Raw genomic sequence first — 21320 nt, forward strand, 5'->3', positions numbered from 1 at the left:
GAAGAATGCAAATTAAGTTACTATATAATGTTATATTTAGACGAGCGAAGCCGATTTGTTCTATAGGCCTAGTTATGCAACATTCCACCTTGGCCCCCGTGGAGGTTAAATCGCGCAGTGATGACCGATCCACAGGGAAGGCGAACATCAAACGAGCATTTCAACGCCTGTGCGAGTGCATGGTATTTCATAGTCATAATGTCGGTATTTCATCTCACGTGTGCAGAAGCACCAATCGAGGCTTCACTAATGACCTTGACCGGTAAAGTAGCCTACACGTGCGAAAAAAAGTGCCTCCACAATTTGTGAAATCCCCTCTGTCACTCAAAAATAAAGATGACGGAAAAGACCAAATTGATGTTTTATTAGGCAAAAAATGAGTCTGGTGACAGGGTATGAGGCATTATGACAACTCAACAGATGGTCATTAAAAGTAAGGCAAAAATAAACGACACTCAGACACTTAAACTCGATGTAAATATTAGGCCTATCCTACATAATCTAGCCTGTGGAATGTATAGTCAATAATATCCTGAGGTGACAGACTATGACCTGTGTGATGATCATATGGCTTGGAGAAGGATGGATGGTGCACCTGGTCAGAGCTGATGCTTAACACTCACCAAAATAGCTGTACTCAAATGACAACATTTAATGTACAGCAACAGTGTTTTGATTTAACTTAGTGTTGTATGGTTCTACGTTTAGGATATATATATATATATATATATTCACAAAGCATGATACATATGTGCTTGTAAATACTTGAATAACTTTCTAGTGTTTGCTATAAATCTACTTATAGCTTGGACAATATAGGCTTTCAATATCAGACTGACATAGCTTGCTTCAGATCCATGTAGCAAAAATAACACTCGGAAATCTAAAGAAATGTACAATGGCTAAGAAATTCGCTAGTTGTGTTTACAAGGCGGTCAAGAAAATCGGCAGGTGTCTTAAAGAGGTTCAGGATACAGTTCAGAAACGCACCCACCAGGCAAACGCAGGCATCCAGTACCTCTCCCCAGCACTGCCACGCACCGTTAGCCAGTTCCAGCCACCCAGCTAGCACTGGCAGGTAGGCATGGCCGAGCGAGGAGATTTGGGCTGACACTGCGGTCAGGCTGTCCGGCTGCAGAAGGACCAGGGCGCATAAAAGGCTCACAAAAAACACGACGACTCTCCCCAGCGCTCTGCCGCCGGAATGCGGGGTCGTTGAGCTATACACGCCACTCTCGTGCGGGACGGAGAGCTTGTCCACATCTTTGAGCTTCATCGAGTCCCAGTTTTTGACGTCGAAATTCCTGACCAGGGGACCGACGTCCATGTCTGTCCGGGAGGGCAGCGGCGTTTCCCGGACAACGCGCAACTTCTCCCTGAACTCCTGCATCTGCTCGAGAAAGCAGAGGGGGTCGGTCACATTCCTGAAGGACTCCGCGATGGTGAGAGCGCGCTTCTGCTCCTCCAACGCATCGCTCAGTTTATTGATCTCGGGGTCGTAGGCTTGCATCACCACCAACTTCAGCGTCTCGAAATCGGAGAGGATCTCATTCTTTTTGTGGTCCAGGGCGTTGATCAGTTTGACAAAATAGTCGTTTACTTTCTCCGCGTCCCTGGAAACTAACTGGAGCGCCTTTTTCTTACTGGCTTCCAGTGTCTCCAGGCAGGATAGAATATCCGTGCTGTGCCAGCTCTCCACTCCCTGGAACAGCTCCTCAAATGCGGATTTCTCCTGCTCGTACGCGTCTTCCAGGGCACAGAATGTATGTCCTTTATGGTCGCCAGTTGTTGCACAAAATCCACAAATAAGTTTCAAGTCTGTGGCACAGAATATATTAAGCGGTTGACCACTGTGGTGTTTGCACAGGGCCATCCTGGGTAACACTCTGATTTTGTTGTATTTCTCAACGATTCCACGTAACGAGTAGTTGATCTGGAGGCTGTTTATGCCGTTTTGAGGAGTCTCCTTGCGGCAACTGGGGCATTTGAACGGGGGTCTCCAAACAGGTCCTCGGTTGTTCCCCTCCAGAATCCCCTCCAAGCACTTCTTGCAGAAGCTGTGTGAGCACGGCAGAACTCGGGGGTCCTCAAAGAGACAGCAGCAAATTGGGCAAGTCAGGTCCTCCTCTAGAAGCTCCATGGTGTTCTGAAATAAAATACAACCAGGTTTGAGTGGAGAACAAATCGAAAATAATAGATCAAAACACTATCCATCAGTTAAACATACCCGTTTGTTTAGCTACATCACCCAGCAGCGCAATAATTCACAGGTAGTGATGGTGGAAATGCACATCACTAGAATTACGCATGACAACACTTTGGATAAAACGCACAGACTATCCAATCCAGCGACTGGTGTTAAAATTCAGCCACCCTCAAAAAGGAAAATGAGGTGTACCCGCGTAAAATATGAAAATAGAAAGCGCAGTGGAACATCATGCCTAGGTGCACAGACTATTTTGCTGCAGTGAAAAACCATTCGCAACGGTCCCTATGTTTTTCCTATGTTCAACGACCTACTTTTTAGTGTTCACACTAGATGTTTGTTTTTTTATGAGACGGGATATCACGCAATCACGACACAGCCGTTTCATCCAACTGGTCTATATATAGATGAGATGGTAACGACTAAGTTCCCACTCACTTCAGATTTGACTTCTGCTTTAATGTTAATAGCCCGAAACGTATCCTTAGCAATATAAGCTATCCTGCATAAACACAAACTTCCACCAACGATTACCACTCAGTATAAACAAGTTTCAGTCTATAAATTAGATCACACACGAGTATGTCCTATAGGCAAGGTATTGAGGATGGTTATGACAGCTTTTGCAAGCGTATAGCAACATGCAACTGGACCAAAAAAAAAAAAAAAACACTTACCAGCTGCTGAGACGCACAGTGCAACGCAATCATGGCGCTTGTTGCTGTGCAGACTTCGCCCTTTCCGGGAGAAAAAATTAACCATTTCATGGCCACAGCACTACACTAGCGAACCTTCCAGCTCCAAATAGCGCGCACTATAGTACGCGCCTGATACAGTGGCGCGCAGAAAGTAAAAACATCTCAATGATATTAATGGCAGCGGTTTTTTTAAGTACATATTTTTTACTTTTAGAGAACAAGATGCGTTTTATTTTTCAGTAGGAAAAATATAGAGGATCCCTGCAAATTGGAGAGGGGAGGCGGGCTGTTGCTATGCAAAACATTTTTACAGCGTGAAAGATTGTCAACCACTAGGTTCTTAGTCACCCGGCTTTATCGCACTGCCTCTATCGCACCATTTGTATACGTCATTATGAACTTTAAGTAACGTTAATCGATTGTTATGTGTGACGTTTGAACCCCAGGCAATAGTGCATGTAAATTTGCATTGTAATTTTCATCCCCACTGATACCCAGTGCATGGATACAAAGTAGCCTATTGGAAGTGCTCTCAAAAGACTTGGTGATAGGCTACTGAACTGGCTCCCTTTTTAACTGACGACATGTAGGCCTACCCAGCAACAATATTGGTGCTCATTACAGACATTTGCCCCGTTATTTGATAGGAGATGGAATTCCCACTCTACACACATTTGATCATGCCATGTGTCCCAAGCTTGACACATTGATAACCAATAGCTACTAAGTCACGTGTAATTTTTTTTATTTTGACCTTGATTTTCTTCCCTTGTTTCCATGCCATCAGGAGCCGCTGCTTTGTAAGCAATGTGATTGGACGCATTGGAAAGGAGCGCATATTTGGCTCATGACACTGTGGTATGACTGCCACCAGGTGTCGCTATTTCATTATGATGGTAGCTTTTCTCATGAGCTCCTTCAGCTCTTGTTGACTTCGTCGGCGTGACCATTTCCGGATATTTTAGCACAAGAATGGCTGCAATGTTTACGTGTTGTCTGGGATGCTGCGGAGATGGGGGAACGGGGCATATTCCCCTCAAAGAAATGCCTACCGTCCAGTTAGACACGCATCATATGGGTGAGAGGAAATCTTTCTGACGGTTCGTTGTTTTAAGCAGTAAATGCTCGAGAGAAGGCCGATGGGGTTAGCCTACCTACTGTCCAGCTGGCTGTTTTTGACAACGCCGTCGTAAATAAAATACAAATATTGATTTGTACTTGTACAGGCACTGATGTGGTCATCGTTAAGAGTGGCCGGAGGATATGTGGCACCGGGGGTTGCCTCGCCAACGCTCCCCTGCACCAAAACAAGAGTTACTTTGAGTTCAAGATCCAGTCCACAGGTAATGATTGAACATGAGTCCATGTAACGTTACTGTCCACCTTTGTGTGGGAGATGAAATGGATAAGGAACTATGGGGAATATCTTTTGGTGTGCGCGCATCAGACAGGGTAGCTTTGGGACGTAACATCGGGAGTCAGTATAATAAATGTAACTCCCCGAGTTGTAATTCATTCTGGTGGCTGGTGACGGGAAATAACCCTGACTTTACAATATAGCCGGCATCACCAAAAAAACGGACTGTCAACAAAATATGTATAATCTCTAGAAACTATACTTACCAGATGTAAAGTGAAATGTGTCCCTCGCTCTAAAATGGACGTCTGAATCCAACTTTTGTCCTTAGTGACTTTTCGTAACAGGTTAGGATAAAACAGGCATACAGTTACAATATGACGATGGTCATGGCTATAATGGACCCATCTTTTGACAAATTAACGTCAGATTTTACTTTTCGTAGCAGGTTAGCATCATTAGTTTAGGGTTACCTAAAATACACATTTAAAGTTAATTTGAAAAAAGCTGGATCCCTTCTAGCCATGACCTATGAAGATAGGAGTAAACTGCTTCTCCAATAAAAATCTCCGATCACACTTGTGAGATGTCATGGCGGCTTTGGTGTTCTTGCGCTGAACTGCGCATGTGCATGCCTTCAAATCAAAGGCACTCCTTCGATGTAAGTTGTTTTTGATAAATGAAAACGTGTCAGTTTTTCACGAGGTTTGAGTAATGGCATGTTCAACTACTTAAGACATTTTCTTGAATTTAGGTTGTGCCTTCAGTTTGAGAAAATGAACAACTAAGGAAGAATTTTTCATTTCTTATTGACTTCCCAAACCCTGGCCTGGTCTGTTTTCCTTGAAGTGGAGGAGGACCTGTTGGACTGTATATCCCTAATGTTTTCAGAGCAGAATGTGTTCTCTCCCAGGTGCTTGTAAGGGCACAGATGATAGACAGGTAGGATTCCAGTTGAGGTGGTTTAATAACCTTGATTCACATAAAGCAGGAACGGCACAGTGTATGTGTTAAGGCACTTTAAGGTATGGTTTAAATAGTTTTAACCAAGAGTGTGTGTGGTTCTGGAAAAAAAGGAAATTAAATACAATAGTAAATGGCAGGTATAAGCTTAATACAGCCTCCAATTACATGATCTGTAAAGAATACGGCTACAATAGGTTATGTGCTGAACAGGACAATACAGCCTAACAACACGGCTGTGACTTCACTAATGAAAGATCAGATAGGTGCAGCCACACAGCACCATGATCCTCACACAACTACATTAATAGATATAGATTATGCACAGTCAAAAGTTTGGACAAAGTTACTCAAGGGTTTTTCTGTATTTTACTATTTTCTACATTGTAGAATAATAGTGAAGATATCAAAACTATGAAATAACACATGGAATCATGTAGTAAGCAAAAAAGCATTAAACAAATCTAAATATGTTTTATATTCTTCAAAGTAGCCACCCTTTGCCTTGATGACAGCTTTGCACATTCTTGGTATTATCTCAAACAGCTTCATGTGGAATGCTTTAGCAACAGTCTTGAAGGAGTTCCCACATATACTGAGCACTTGTTGGCTGCTTTTCCTTCACTCTGCGGTCCAACGTATCCCAAACCATTTAAATTTGATTGAGGTTGGTTGATTGTGGAGGCCAGGTCATCTGATGCAGCACTCCATCACACTCCTTATTGGTCAAATAGCCCTTACACAGCCTGGAGGTGCGTTGGGTCATTGTCCTGTTGAAAAACATATGATAGTCCCACTAAGCTCAAACCAGATGGGATGGTGTATCGCTACAGAATGCTGTGGTAGCCATGCTGGTTAAGTGTGCCTTGAATTCTAAATAAATCACAGACAGTGTCACTAGCACCCCCACGCCTCCTCCATGCTTCACGGTGGGAACCACACATGCAGAGATCATCCATTCACCTGCTCTGCGTCTTGCAAAGACACAGCGGTTGGAACATCAGACCAAAGGACAGATTTCCACTGGTCTAATGTCCATTACTCGTTTCTTGGCCCAAGCAAGTCTCTTCTTATTGGTGTCCTTTGGTATCAATCAAATGTATTTATAAAGCCCTTCTTACATCAGCTGATGTCACAAAGTGCTGTACAGAAACCCAGCCTAAAACCCCAAACAGCAAGCAATGCAGGTGTAGAAGCACGGTGGTTTGAAAAAACTCCCTAGAAAGGCCAGTAGTGGTTTCTTTGCAGCAATTCGACCATGAAGGCCTGATTCACGCAGTCTCCTCTGAAAAGTTGATGAGTAGTCTGTTACTTGAACTCTGAAGCATTTATTTGGGCTGCAATTTCTGAGGATGGTAACTCTAATGAACTTATCCTCTGCAGCAGAGACAACTCTGGGTCTTCCTTTTCTGTGACTGTCCTCATGAGAGCCAGTTTCATCATAGCGCTTGATGGTTTTTGCGTCTACGCTTGAAGAAACTTTCAAAGTTCTTGAAATGTTCCATATTGACAGACCTTCATGTCTTAAAGTAATGATAGACTGTTGTTTCTCTTAGCTGATTTGAGCTGTTCTTGCCATAATATGGACTTGGTATTTTACCAAATAGGGCTATCTTCTGTATACCACCACTACCTTGTCACAACACAACTGATTGGCTCAAATGCATTAAGAAGGAAAGAAATTCCACAAATGAACAAGGCACACCAGTTAATTGAAATGCATTCCAGGTGACTACCTCATGAAGCTGGTTGAGAGAATGCCAAGTGTGTGCAAAGCTGTCAAGGTAAAGGGAGGCTACTTTGAAGAATCTCAAATATAAAATATATTTAGATTTGTTTAATAGTTATAAAAAAAATGTTTTACTGAGGAGTATTTCTGGCTCTAATAAATCCCTTTTGTGGGGGGAAAAACATATTCTGATTGATTGGCTGGTCCTGACTCCCTGGGTTCCCTGGGTGGGCCCACCCATGGCTGTGCCCCTGCTCAGTCGTGTGAAATTCATAGATTAGGGCCTAGTTAATTTTATTTCAATTGACTGATTTCCTTATATGACCTGTAACTCAGTAAAATTGTTGGATGTGGCGTTTTTTATATATTTGTTCAGTAGTTACTTCTTTCTCAGAGATCGCCCAGCGTTCATCGACTTCAAATCACCGGTGGGCGGTGCTACAGCTCTACTATGATGAACTCATATTTATTCTCCATAGTCTTTCATACAGGTGTGTTTCGCAAGCATTCCCGGAAGTCTCTCTGAGGTTTTAGCTAACCCTATTCTTAACCTGAACCTAAGTCACTTCCTGTCATAGCTGTATACCACCTAGTCAAAACCCCGCTTCCGCTAGATGGCTCTATTATCCTTACGTCGTTTGTCATTTGCATTAAACCAGACAGGAAGAGGCGACGCGAAAGGGTTTACTCTGCCCAAAAACTGTCCACGAAGTGAGGATTTTTTTTGTATGGAGGTCAATGAGTATCGATCTTGGTCAACAAATTGAATTTCTAATTTGCCACCTGAGGCTTATTTGATCAAATATAAGTTATGTAATGGTTAGGTTGTTGTGCGTCAACTTATCGGTACATTCATGTGGCATTTCGGCAACGTTGTGCCTGTTCACTTATCTGCCCTCTCATTGGCTATAATGGTCCCACCTGGTGTTGCCTCATCTCGCCTGCCTTCCATCTTTGAGGACATGTATTTTATATGGTTAGTGGTCACTCGACCATCTTGTCAATATAATAGATCATCTTGTATTAAACTGCATGGCTGTTAATACTCTTGTCCCCCGGCGACCGGTTCGTTCATAAAACATCCTCCATTCAGGCTGGAGAAGTAGTTTCCTCAATTTAATATAATGGCCCGCCGGGTTAAAAAGCCGGGAAAATATGCATACCGTTTTAACAAAACACATTTTTTTTCACCACAATGCTAGAGTGGCTAATGCTACTTGCTGCGCATCGCATTCATCCTGGGGTGAACAGACTGCTTCAACCTGATTGGCTGAATTGGAATATTGTGTTTTGTTAAGACTGTATGCATATTAACCATTTTTAGGTTGGCGGGCCATTAAATCAGGTTAAGGGGGAAAATGATGCCTTTGCAGCCTGAATGATGTTTTATGTACGAACAGGTCGCAGGGGACACGAGTGTATTACCAGCTCTGCAGTTTAATGCGCGACGTCGATGACAAACGACGTAAGGATAATAGCGCCATCTGGCGGAAGCAGGGCTACAGGTAGAGGGAATTCCCCTCGGTCCACTCCAATGGTTATAGGATTTACAGTAACACACCCTCTACTGGGGGTACGTGTGGGTAGAAGTCTACATACTTACTGTCCTGAACTACACCAGCCTGGTTACACACAAACCATAGTTGCTGGAAGTGATACTGGAAAGCAAAAAAAAAGCCAGTCCAAGCTAGCCAAAACATTGACTAGAAGGAATGCTCTCCTTGTAGTCGAAATGACCATATGCCAATATAGTTCCACCTCTGAACTTCAAGTAAAATGGTTTGAAGACCAGCACTGTACGGTTTGTGTTGGCAAGCTTGTTTTTAAAGGTTCTGACATCTGTGTGCAGGTATATGGGGGATAGGTGTGGCAACTCAGAAGGTGAACCTGAACCAGGTCCCCATGGGGCAGGACATCAACAGCCTTGTCCTGAGGCATGATGGCTCAATGTATCACAACAACGAGGAGAAGAACCGCCTCCCTGCCAATAGCCTTCCACAGGAGGGGGACATTGTGGTGAGTGGACTGGTCTGCTGGGGTGCAACTAAGCTGGTTTTATACATATACTCAAGGTCTTTATTAAAGCGTTAATGAACATGCTCTATAACATCTCAAACAAAGCAAGGAAAGCACATGGCATAATTGAAACACAGCAATATTGTCTTCTGACGAACAAAAGGCAGTCCAACACCAAATACATTGGCAGAAAAACTTTCTCAGTAATGCATCCAGGTTATACAAAGAAAAAAACGTTAGTCTTTAGCTTTAAACTACACAATAAACACGTTCTCCAAACACTACACAGTCATGCTTGCAGTCAGAGCGGAAGAGGCGAAGTGGGTGGGTCCAATCCTGTCAATCTGTCCATGTAGGAAACGGTAATAAGCAGGCCAATAATGAGATCGCCTGCCTTTGGGACAACGACTCCCATCATTAGGTCGGAGATGAGACCATCTCAATTATATATTAATTAGTATCTCTGTTCCAGTCCATTAGGTTGTCACACTGATTATGGACAGGTGAGGCTACTTAAGGTGTTTTGGAGGAAGTCCCACCTCTATAGAGGTGGATTGGGCTAGGCCAGAGATCAAATAAAATTGTATTAGTCATATGCGTCGAATACAACAGTGAATGCTTACTTACGAGCCCCAACAATGCAGTTAAAAAAAATATGGCTAAGAATAACAAATAAAAGTAACAAGTAATTAAAGAGCAGTAGTAAAATAACAATAGTGAGACTTTGTACAGGGGGCACAAGTACAATGTGTGGGGGCACCGGTTAGTTGAGGTAATATGTACATTTAGGTAGAGTTATTAACGTGACTATGCATAGATGATAACAGAGAGCAGCAGCGGTGTAAAAGAGGGGGAGAGGGCAATGCAAATAGTCTGGGTAGCCATTTGATTATTTGTTCAGGAGTCTTATGACTTGGGGATAGAAGCTGTTTAGAAGCCTCTTGGACCTGTACATAATGAAGAGAGGCTCATGTCTCTGCCCAGTGGGAGTCGCTGTCAGGAAGGCAGGTGACAAGCTTAGGTCCAAAATAAAGCCATAGATACACATTGGGCTTATTTTGGCAAGAGTGAAACCTTTCTGTTTACCTCTTCCTCTCTGGACAAGCTAATGGGAAATTCAGTCAGAAGGTGTACAGGGAATCTAATCAGTTGTTTTTCGTCTCAGGGCATCACATACGACCATGTGGAGCTGAATCTCTATCTGAATGGGAAGAATATGCACTGTCCAGCTTCAGGGATCAGGGGCACCGTGTTCCCGGTGGTTTATGGTGAGTGTGTGTGTGTGTGTGTGTGTGTGTGTGTGTGTGTGTGTGTACACAGCTGCATGCACAGGGACATTCATGGTCCAAACATACCAAGACAGTCGTGAAGAGGGCACGACAAAACCTTTTCCCCCTCAGGAGACTGAAAAGATTTGGCATGAGTCCCCAGATCCTTAAAAGGTTCTACAACTGCACCATCGAGTGCGTCCTGACAGGTTACATCACCGCCTGGTATGGCAACTGCTCGGCATCCGACCGCAAGGCGCTACAGACGGTAGTGCGAACGGCCCAGTTCACCACTGGGGCCAAGCTTCCTGCCATCCAGGACCTATATAATAGACAGTGTCAGAGGAAAGCCCATAAAATTGTCAGAGACTCCAGTCATCCAAGTTATAGATTTGTTTTCTCTGCTATCGCACAGCAAGTGGTACTGGAGCGCCAAGTCTAGGACTAAAAGGCTCCTCAACAGCTTCTACCCCAAGCCATAAGATAGTTGAACAATTAATAAAATTGCCACTGGACAATTTACATTGACCCCCCCCCCCCCCCCCCCATCTCTTTTGTACACTGCTGTTACTCACTGTTTATTATCTGTGCATAGTCACTTCACCCCTACCTACATGTACACTTTACCTCAACTAACCTGTACCCCTGCACACTGACTCGGTACCGGTGCCCCCTGTATACAGCCTCATTATTCTTATTGTGGTACTTTTTATTATTACTTTTTACTTCAGTCTACTTGAACTGCACTGTTGGTTAAGGACTTGTAAGTAAGCATTTCACAGTCAAGTCTACACTTGTATTCAGTGCATGTGACATGTTGATTTGATTCTTACTTTCTCAGGAGGGAAAACCACCAATATCAACATAAAAAAAAAAAAAATGTAATTCATATTTTATTAATTCTCTTAACCTGAATTAACATAATATATGTTAACCCTTGCTCTCCATTTGGTTAATTCCCAGTGGAGAAAAACATGCTCAAACGCCTAGTAAATCTGCCCCAAAATGATTTATGGTGGTTCTATTTTTCTGCCACAAGAGGGCAGTAAGTACAAAGCTGAAACTGACAGCCTTCCTTTTGGAGGCATACGATGTTGAGGTAATTTAATACTACTGTTTATTTGTTGTTGCTTGCACACAGGATTTCCCATGTAGTTACTAACGATGAAGTGCTAAATTGAGATCCAGTCAGTGAGTTATACCCGCTAAAGTATCCTCATGAAACACTAACTTGAACCCATGTTGATTTGATCTTTCTCTTCTGTCCCAGTGGATGACAGCGCCATCTTAGACTGCCAGTTCAGTGACTTCTACCATACGGCGCCGCAAGGCTTTGAGAAGATCCTGTTTGAGCAGCAGATTTTCTGACCAGCACCTCGTTATACCTCCAGGCCTTCACACACACACACACACACACACACACACACACACACACACACACAACCCTCAGCGCTCCTTGTTGCTCCGCAGAGATCTGTGACCCTCACCCTCGTTCCATCTGGTTTGAGTGTCCCTCTGTGTGTTCTGGTTACTCTACTTTAAAGCTGTTCTGGGACCAGTTGGTTTAGCTCTTGGTTGATGCCAACACTGGAGCAGTAAGAAAACTGATCCCTAGTCAGCGAAGGGCATTGAGTAGCCAAAATGTGTGTGTGTGTGTGCATTTGCAGCTGAAAGACAGTCAAGTTAGTCAATATTGCTTTGCTTCAGTTGTAATCATCCTGCATTGCCACAATTTGTTATGGTTGCTGCTGCTTTCTGAAAATAGTTTTTAAACTGTTTCTATGTAGGTGTTGAGTCTGACAGTATTGTTGTGCAATCACTACACATGTCCATTGTTCTGGACCAGAAGCCATGTTGAGTGTTCTTTACTGCTACTTATATATGGTTTGATTATGGAATCTCAATGAACTCTTAATGCCATATTGATATGTGGGGGCATACACACCCCAAAATATATATACACATTTTATTTGTTTATAGCTGACACTAATGTTCAATGTTTTGTTTCCCTAATAATTGATATTGATTTAGTTATTCGTATTTAGATTTCTCATATTTTGATCATGATCTGTCATTTAAAGTAATTTGTCACGGCTCTGATGGTTATTCCAAATTGGGGTTGGGTAGGTTACTTTCTGAATGTAATCCTTTAGTTACTAGTTACCTGTCAAATTCTAATCAGAGGCATAACTTTTGGATTGCCCAAACTCCGTAATGTATTCTGATTACTTTTGGATTACATTCCATTTAAGAGGTGTTAGAAAATGTGAAAGTAATCCAATCTAGTTTTTCTAAATTATCTGTGATCTTATGACAATTTTGCTGTTAATGTAACTGATTAGTATTTTTGGGGGGTTATCAGATTACATGTAATCAGTTATTCCCCAACCCTGTATTTGTGGATGTGACATTGTCCTACCCTACTTTATTTCAACCGTCAGATGAACACATATCTCCTTTTGAAGTGTGAAAACTGTCTGAAATGTTAAACGCTTGTTTTAGTTTGCACTAATGAGATGAATGTTGAATATTAACCCACATCTGAATACTTATTGTTGAATACATTAAAGAAACTTGTCTCTAGAAGCATTGAACTATTTTGGAACTCATTGGTTTAATAGTATGTGGGGAGGGGGTTGTGTTTTAGAAAAGTTAAAAACATTCGGCTTGAACAAATTTTCGCACAACACCTAAGGGTGCTTTCACACTTGGTCCCTTTCAGACAATTTTTGTGAACTCAGTGCGGTTCGCTTATTTCTTTGTACAGCGTGAACACTCCAAAGGAACTCGGACCACTCAAAAGAGGCACCGAACTGAACTGAGACCATCTGGAGATGTGGTCTGAGTTTGGTTCACTTGAATTCTGCGGTCGGGTTCCTTTTTTTAGGACAATGTGAACGCAAAGCTCCCCAGGTTCACTTGTCATTATTCCCACACTAGACTAGTGCAGCACCGTTTCCCCTGCCATAAACCCTGACACACTAGACTAGTGCAGCACCGTTTCCCCTGCCATAAACCCTGACACACTAGACTAGTGCAACACCGTTTCCCCTGCCATAAACCCTGGCACACTAGACTACTGTAACACCGTTTCCCCTGCCATAAACCCTGACACACTAGACTAGTGCAGCACCGTTTCCCCTGCCATACACACTAGACTACTGCAGCACCGTTTCCCCTGCCATAAACCCTGACACACTAGACTACTGCAGCACCGTTTCCCCTGCCATAAACCCTGGCACACCAGACTACTGCAGCACCATATCCCCTGCCATAAACCCTGACACACTAGACTACTGCAGCACCGTTTCCCCTGCCATAAACCCTGACACACTAGACTACTGTAACACCCTTTCCCCTGCCATAAACCCTGACACACTAGACTACTGCAGCACCGTTTCCCCTGCCATAAACCCTGGCACACTAGACTACTGCAGCGCCATAAACCCTGACACACTAGACTACTGTAACACCCTTTCCCCTGCCAAAAACCCTCACATTGTTGCCACAAAAGAGAAGCTGATGTGCAGTTTAGCGGGATTTTTTTGCTGTTTTTGGATATTTTTTAGTGATTGTCAAGGACGTTTTTAGTTCAGATGACTTGTTTGCAATATGTGATCTAAAGGCTAAGAGAGCTTTAAACTATTAATTGATTGTGGGGTTTGAATAGTGTGAGTAGACAACAGATTTGGTGAGAATCACAACAGGGCACAAAATCTATTCTAGCTCTTAAAGGGGCAGTAGCCTACCTTGGGTGTACAATTTTCAATTACAGCATTATTTATTCTGCAGTTATTCTATTGGTTACAGAATAAATAGCAATCAAATGTTAATAGTAACTACGGATTGCAATTATTATGTCTCATATTTTAACTAAATGCAGTCTATTAGCTTCCAAAATGTAAGTAGGTATATCTAGCTGTCCGATAATGCATTCTGATTGAATGGCTTGTCCTACACTTTGTTAAAACCCAGAGTGCATGTTGGAAAAAGATATTGGTTCCTTTCTAAATAGTTGAAGTGAACTGGCAAATTAGTTGAGTCCTCATTTAAAGGCAAGGGCAGTGTGAATACGAAGTGAACTGAGTTATTTAGCTTTTTCTTTACCCCAGAGCTCACTTTAAAGAGGACTGACTAAATGTGAAAACACCATAAGGCATGCTTTGATAAAGGAATCATACAAACCTTGCCATGCATTTCATAATGGAGATGGGTTTTATAGAAACTACATATAGTAGACATATTTTCTATTGTTTTCCCCTTTTCACAATTTGATGTGAATAGTAAGCACACAAACAAACACTGTTTTGCTAGCACAGACTGGAATATGTTCCGGGATTCATCCAATGTCATTGAGGAGTATACCACCTCAGTCATTGATGATGTCGTCCCCACAGTGACCGTATGTACATATCCCAACCAGAAGCCATGGACTACAGGCAACATCCGCATCAAGCTAAAGGCTAGATCTGCCGCTTTCAAGGAGCGGGACACTAATCCGGACGCTTATAAGAAATCCCGCTATGCCCTCAGACGAACCATCAAACAAGCAAAGCGTCAATACAGGATTAAGATTGAATCCTACTACACCAGCTCTGACGCTCGTCGGATGTGGCAGGGCTTGAAAACTACTACGGACTACAAAGGGAAACCCAGACCCGAGCTGCCCAGTGACACGAACCTACCAGACGAGCTAAATGTATTTTATGCTCGCTTCGAGGCAAGCAACACTGAAGCATGCATGAGAGCACCATCTGTTCTAGATTACTGTGTGATAACACTCGGTAGCCGATGTGAGCAAGACCTTATACAGGTCAACATTCACAAAGCAGATTACCAGGACGTGTACTCAAAGCATGCGCGGACCAACTGGCAAGTGTCTTCACTGATATTTTCAACCTCTCCCTGACCGAGTCTGTAATAACTACACGTTTCAAGCAGACCACCATAGTCCCTGTGACCAAGGAAGCAAAGGTAGCCTGCCTAAATGATTACCGCCCCGTAGCACTCACGTCGGTAGCCATGAAGTGCTTTGAAAGGCTGGTCATGGCTCACATCAACAGCATCCTCCCGAATACCCTAGACCCACTTCAATTCGCATACCGCCCCAACAGATCCACAGATGATGCAATCTCAATCGCACTCCACACTGCCCTTTCCCACCTGGACAAAAGGAACACCTATGTGAGAATGTTGTTCATTGACTACAACTCAGCGTTCAACACCATAGTGCCGATGAAGCTCATCACTAAGTCCTGGACTTCCGCCCCCAGGTGGTAAGGGTAGGCAACAACATGTCTGCCACGCTAATCCTCAACACTGGGGCCCCTCAGGGGTGTGAACTTAGTCCCCTCCTGTACTCCCTGTTCACCCATCACTGCATGGCCATGCACGACTCCAACACCATCATTAAGTTTGCTGATGACACAACAGTGGGAGGCCTGATCACCGACAACGATGAGACAGCCTATAGGGAGGAGCTCAGAGAACTGGCAGTGTGGTGCCAGGACAACAAGCTCTCTCTAAATGTGAGCAAGACAAATGAGCTGATCGTGGACTACAGGAAAAGGCGGGCCAAACAGGCCCCCATTAACATTGACTGGGCCGTATTGGAGCATGATGGGAAAATCGGTCAAGTCTACACTTGTTTTATTCTGCAAATAAAGTGACAAATAAAGTTTGATTTGATTTTGGTTTGATTTACAGGCCTCTCTTACTGATGCCTTTATGACACCGTGTACCATGTAGTGAATAGGTCAAAATCCTGATGGGAAAATCTTTATTGGCTAAGCCAAGGTACATGATTTACTGAGGTGTCTGCATTTGTTCAAAATGTTTTAAATTAATGATATTTAAAAAATAACCATGGTGATGGCCTTGCGAGCCATTTCTAAAACATCCCATCAAAAATAGGATATCCCGTCACCGAGCTCCTCCCTCATACTAGCCATCTGAATTAGGTCTAGTCGCCTCTCTGTACTCAGCAGTATATTTACAGTGCTGCCTGCCTTTCACTGGAGACCAAACGCCGGAGTACTCGCAACCAAGCAAACAGACATGGCAGAAAACGCCGACTTGGATAACCACCGTATCAAGAGCTTCAAAAACAAGGGACGCGATGTCGAGGTATGTTGGGTAGAGCGGTTTACCAGTGATTCGTGTTGGATTTGACTTTAGACACCGGCTATATTCACCGGCCTTGTCTGACAAGCTTTTGATGAAGCCTTGTTAGCTAGCTAGCTTGCAAGCAAAGATTGTAACGTAAGTTAGCAATGTGGTCAGCCGGCTTCGCTAACGACGAACTATTACCTAGCTGGTTACCTAAACACTTAACTTAACTACCACCAGTTTTGAAAGCAGAATATAGTTGACAGCCCAACTGGCCAAATCCAAAGACGGTAGTTAGCAAAAGCATGTATAAGCTACATAGACTCTCTAACTGAACCCTGTTTAGAACTTAGAGTAGCTCGATATATTTTTGGTTAATAACGTTACCCTTGTCCAACAAAAATGAGCTAGCTAACTGTGACCAGCTAAAATAGGCATTTTTGAACGACTGCCTGTGCAGTAAATGTTCTTATAGTTAGATGTTTATATAAGCTAGTTAGTTAGTTAGCTCGGTTAATATGTCGATTGAATTATTATGTTAGGACTGCATGCTAACGTTAACTTGAATTGGTTTACTTGCTAGTTCCTCCACACATCGTCTTGTTATCCGCATAACGTTAGGTCGGTATCTTATGGCCGATCTCTCAATGTTAAACTATGGCATACTGACTTCACGTATTTATATTGGTTAGCCGTGCTATCTTTGAATATAACACACACACTCAGTTATATGTCTTTACAGAGTTATACAAAAAGGCATCTTTCAGACATCCCCAGTGTATGAAGGCTGGAATGGGTTTTCTAAATAGTAGATGAAGATAGTTGATTTGTCTTTGGGAGCCATCTAAAACCATGGGATCTGGACCAGTCCCATAAGTGGTTGTTTTGAAACCGCGAGCTAACGTTACAAACACATGGCTACTATGATGGACAGGCAGACATTGCAAAGTGCGTCACTAGGGCTATTTCTGGCATCCTGGATGTCTAGCTTGGGTTCTCCCTGGAGGTACAACCCGATCTGGGGCCTAGTGGAGAGGCCAGGAGGTAGAATAATCCCTAAGCAGCACTGGTCTGGGACCAGAGAGTTGTGTGTTCCTGCAATGGTTGATTACTAAAACAATTTGGCACACACTCTCTATAGTAGTGGGGTGGGCAGTGGGAAAATCATTCATTGGGGTTTGGTCCCATAGCCACAGATCTAGGATGAGTTTGGTTAACCCAAATCCTGACCTTAACCACTAGGATGATCTGACCTTGCTCCATCAGAAGGGGCAACTTTGGCCAATTGCACCCAGTTCAACTGTCTCTCACTGAACAGCCTTATGGGACATCATGTGAGATGCAGCCAGAATTACTTATCAAATATCTGCTTTGCTCTGTAAAGTCTAACATGTTTGGATTTGCTCAGTCAGTGTTGTGGCCTTGGACTTAATTGTTCATCCCAGGTCACTGTATCCAGGGGGCGAACACTCACTGTTGACTCAGGACATGGGTACGCTGGTCAAGCTATGTTTAGGCTACAGCCTAATATATGTATAAACTAATCATTGTCTTCAATCTGAATCCAGATTAGATGAATCGGATGTGTTAGTGCTTGGCTAGAACAAAAGCCTGCATCGACCCACACTGGCCCTCTGCTGATCTAGTCGGTGCTCACACCGATGCTCTGACTGGGACACTGTCTGGTTGTTAGAGAGGGAAGGTGTCTCACACAGGTTCTCTGCACCTCAGCCTCCCTAGACAGGGGTAAGACCAGACCAAGGCTGTGTATGATGTTACTGACCCACGTGACGTAAGGGGCTATTTAGGATGGCAATATGAACCGCAGTGACAGTCACAAGATCTGAGACCAACTCACAGCAATGAGTGGACTACGAACACACCGGTTCGGGCTCGGAATTGCCAGGGACCTCACGATACGATATTATCATGATACTTAGGTGCCGATGCGACTCTATTCCGATTCAATGTTTCAAACACATTTCTCACCATCTCTCTGCTGCAGAGGGACACGGTCACTAATATTGGTACACAAACACATTGATTAACCTGAACCGTAACCACATCCAGTGGTGTTACTGTTAGGCTGTTAGCCTATAGTTTACATATTAGTCCCCGAGAATTCCTATATTCTGACCTGAGTCCAGAGAGATGTTGTTATGAAGAACTCTCCTTAAAAATGTTTTTATAAATGAATGATTCTCTTTCTCATATTGCATCGTTTGTGTTCCAGACTATGAGAAGACATCGAAATGACGTGACAGTGGAACTGAGAAAGGTGAGTGAAGAAGCCTCATTTGAATATTTTTGGTGATTCACGACTTTGTAGCGGTGCTTCTACTGGTCCCTATATTAATGTATTAGTATTCACCTCTCTGCTTACACAGACCTTTAAACAGGCTGTTTCTTTCTCACCCTGTGTCTCGCGACAGACAGACTGAGTATTCCTCTCCATCCATACAGAAGGATCCCCTTCTCTATAGAGGCACTAACCCCAGTCTAACACACTCTGTCTCCAACCATGACCTTTCACCTCTGGATTTACCTCTGACCCATGTAAACTGCCTCCTCACCGTGACCTCATGGGTATCTTTGTTTGACCTACTGCTCTTGGGCACAGATCTAGGATCAGTTTATCCTCCCTAGATCCCAACCAAAATTTGGAAAAAAAGCCAAACTGACTGTTAGATCAACCTAAGAGCAATTTAACCCTACTTCCAGTAGGGCTGGGAATTGCCAGGGACCTCATGATACGATATTATCACGATACAATATGTATTTCGATTCTCATGATTACATATGTATTGTGATTCCATACTGTGATTTTATTGTTATTCGATGTTGCAAACATATTGCTCCCCAAATGTCTGCTGCAGAGGGATGAGAGGCAGCCACGAGTCATGGAAATAAAAGTGCCCCCCCCCATAAAAAATGTTGGTACAGCAAACTAGCACAAAAATAATATTGCGATATTTTGTCATATAGTCAAAAATAATATCCAGATATGTAACTGTATAAATCCACCCCCCCATCACTAACTCCCAGGGATCTCATGGGAATCCCAGTTTGGATGGAGCCCTTGACCGTAACTGACCCCTGAAACTGTTAGCCCAATTCTTATTCACCTTAGTCATTCAGCCACTCCCTCCACATTTCACTACCCTTCACCTTGATCTGCAGACCTGTGTACTGTATCTGTATACTGTACTATCAGACTTAGTGATGATCACTAACAGACTACATCCTAGGGATTAACAGAGATTAAAACATCTATTCAGATGTAATCTATCCTGAGATGCTTGGTGTGCTTGCCTGCTGAAAGGCGCTACATGGTAAATCTGACTCCTGCATTGGCCTTGCAGCATTTACAGTGATACGGCCTCTGCAGAAGTCAGGGCATGAATACGCTACATGACCAAAAGTATGTGAACACCTGCTCTTCGAACATCTCATTCCTAAATCACAGGCATTAATATGGAGTTGGTCCTCCCTTTGCTGCTATAACTGCCTCTACTCTTCTGGGAAGGCTTTCCACTGTTGGAACATTGCTTCCATTCAGCCACGTGCATTAGTGAGGTCGGGCACAGATGTTGTGCTATTAGGCCTGGCTCGTAGTTGGCGTTCCAATTCATCCCAAAGGTATTCGATGTGATTAAGGTCAGGGCTCTGTGCAGACCAGTCAAGTTCTTCCACACTGATCTCGACAAACCATTTCATGCTGAAACAGGAAAGGGCCTTCCCCAAACTGTTGCCACAAAGTTGGAAGCACAGAATCGTCTAGAATGTCATTGTATGCTGTAGCATTAAGATTTCCCTTCACTGGAACTAAGGAGCCTAGCCCTAACCATGGGAAACAGCCCCAGACCATTATTCCTCCTCCACCAAACTTTACAGTTGGCACTATACATTCGGGCAGGTAATGCTCTCCTGGCATTCGCCAAACCCAGATTCGTCCATCAGACTGCCAGATGGTGTGATTCACTCCAGAGAACGCGTTTCCACTGCTCCAGAGTCCAATGGCGGTGATTGTTACAGCTCTCCAGCCGACGCTTGGCATTGCACATGGTGATCTTAGGCTTGTGTGCAGCTGCTCGGCCATGGAAACCCATTTCACAAAGCTTCCGATGAACAGTTCTTGTGCTGACGTTGCTTCCAGAGGCAGTTTGGAACTTGGTAGTGAGTGTTTTAACAGAGGACAGACAATTTTTACGCGCTTCAGCACTCGGCGCTCCCGTTCTGAGCTTGTGTGGCCTACCACTTAGAGGCTGAGCCATTGTTGCTCCTAGACGGTTCCACTTCACAATAACAGCACTTACAGTTGACTGGGGCAGCTGTAGCATGGCAGAAATTTGACAAACTGACTTGTTGGAAAGGTGGCATCCTATAACACTGCCACATTGAAAGTCACTGAGCTCTTCAGTAAAGCCATTCTACTGCCAATGTTTGTCTATGGAGGTTGCTTGGCTCTGTGCACAATTCTATATACCTGTCAGCAACGGGTGTGGCTGAAATAGCCCAATCCACTAATTTGTAGGGGTGTCCACATACTTTTGTATATACAGTACGAGTCAAAAGTTTGGACACCTACTCATTCAAAGGTTTTTATTATTTTTTACTATTTGCACTAGTAACTAAAACAAAATATATTTTGTATTTGAGATTCTTCAAAGTAGCCACCCTTTGCCTTGATTACAGCTTTGCACACTCTTGGCATTCTCTCAACCAGCTTCATGAGGAATGCTTTTCCAACAGTCTTGAAGGAGTTCCCACATATACTGAGCACTCGTTGGCTGCTTTTCCTTCACTCTGCGGTCCAACTCATCCCAAGCCATCTCAATTGGGTTGAGGTCGGTTGATTGTTGAGGCCAGGTCATCTGATGCAGCACTCCATCACTCTCCTTCTTGGTTAAATAGCCCTTATACAGCCTGGAAGTGTTTTGGGTCATTGTCCTGTTGAGAAACAAATGATAGTCCC

The 21320-nt window shown here is 43.5% G+C and overlaps 3 protein-coding genes across 5 annotated transcripts in view; 2 read left to right on the forward strand and 1 right to left on the reverse strand.

The window, feature by feature from the left end:
* Positions 1 to 349: 349 nt before the first annotated feature.
* trim13 (tripartite motif containing 13) lies at positions 350 to 4828 on the reverse strand. 3 transcript variants are annotated; one of them, XM_014174285.3, is made up of 2 exons: positions 4528 to 4828; positions 350 to 2146 (listed from the first exon to the last, which is right to left on the reverse strand). In XM_014174285.3, the coding sequence occupies exon 2, from the start codon at positions 2138 to 2140 to the stop codon at positions 884 to 886; it is 1257 nt and encodes a 418-aa protein (XP_014029760.1). In that variant the 5' UTR covers positions 2141 to 2146; positions 4528 to 4828; the 3' UTR covers positions 350 to 883. The 3 variants fall into 3 exon arrangements, with proteins under 3 accessions (XP_014029760.1, XP_014029758.1, XP_014029759.1); XM_014174283.3 differs by lacking the exon at positions 4528 to 4828 and adding an exon at positions 2884 to 3434; XM_014174284.3 differs by lacking the exon at positions 4528 to 4828 and adding an exon at positions 2228 to 2870.
* LOC106586720 (SPRY domain-containing protein 7) lies at positions 3826 to 12823 on the forward strand. Its single transcript, XM_014174286.3, has 5 exons — positions 3826 to 3982; positions 4131 to 4247; positions 8803 to 8969; positions 10135 to 10237; positions 11508 to 12823. The coding sequence occupies exons 1-5, from the start codon at positions 3877 to 3879 to the stop codon at positions 11603 to 11605; spliced, it is 591 nt and encodes a 196-aa protein (XP_014029761.1). The 5' UTR covers positions 3826 to 3876; the 3' UTR covers positions 11606 to 12823.
* Positions 12824 to 16165: 3342 nt separating this feature from the next.
* The window catches only part of LOC106586718 (importin subunit alpha-4), a 32701-nt gene continuing 27546 nt past the window's right edge, over positions 16166 to 21320 (forward strand). Inside the window, exons 1-2 of the mRNA XM_014174282.3 lie at positions 16166 to 16363; positions 18579 to 18623. Coding sequence (XP_014029757.1) covers positions 16295 to 16363; positions 18579 to 18623 — 114 coding nt within the window. The 5' untranslated portion in view covers positions 16166 to 16294. The remainder of the gene's footprint in view (positions 16364 to 18578; positions 18624 to 21320) is intronic.

This window comes from Salmo salar, chromosome 25 (genome assembly GCF_965601325.2).
Source record: "Salmo salar chromosome 25, fSalSal1, whole genome shotgun sequence".
In the NCBI taxonomy this organism is placed as follows: domain Eukaryota; kingdom Metazoa; phylum Chordata; class Actinopteri; order Salmoniformes; family Salmonidae; genus Salmo; species Salmo salar.

What these genes read in the sequence shown, in the direction of transcription:
- trim13 (XM_014174283.3), bottom strand. Translation starts at nt 2,973, where the DNA reads ATGAAATGGTTAATTTTTTCTCCCGGAAAGGGCGAAGTCTGCACAGCA. An exon ending in ACTGTGCGTCTCAGCAGCTG is followed by an intron (nt 2,147 to 2,883) that starts GTAAGTGTTTTT and finishes ATTTTATTTCAG; the next exon opens with AACACCATGGAGCTTCTAGA.
- LOC106586720 (XM_014174286.3), top strand. Translation starts at nt 3,877, where the DNA reads ATGGCTGCAATGTTTACGTGTTGTCTGGGATGCTGCGGAGATGGGGGA. An exon ending in CACAGGAGGGGGACATTGTG is followed by an intron (nt 8,970 to 10,134) that starts GTGAGTGGACTG and finishes TTTTCGTCTCAG; the next exon opens with GGCATCACATACGACCATGT. An exon ending in CGTGTTCCCGGTGGTTTATG is followed by an intron (nt 10,238 to 11,507) that starts GTGAGTGTGTGT and finishes CTTCTGTCCCAG; the next exon opens with TGGATGACAGCGCCATCTTA.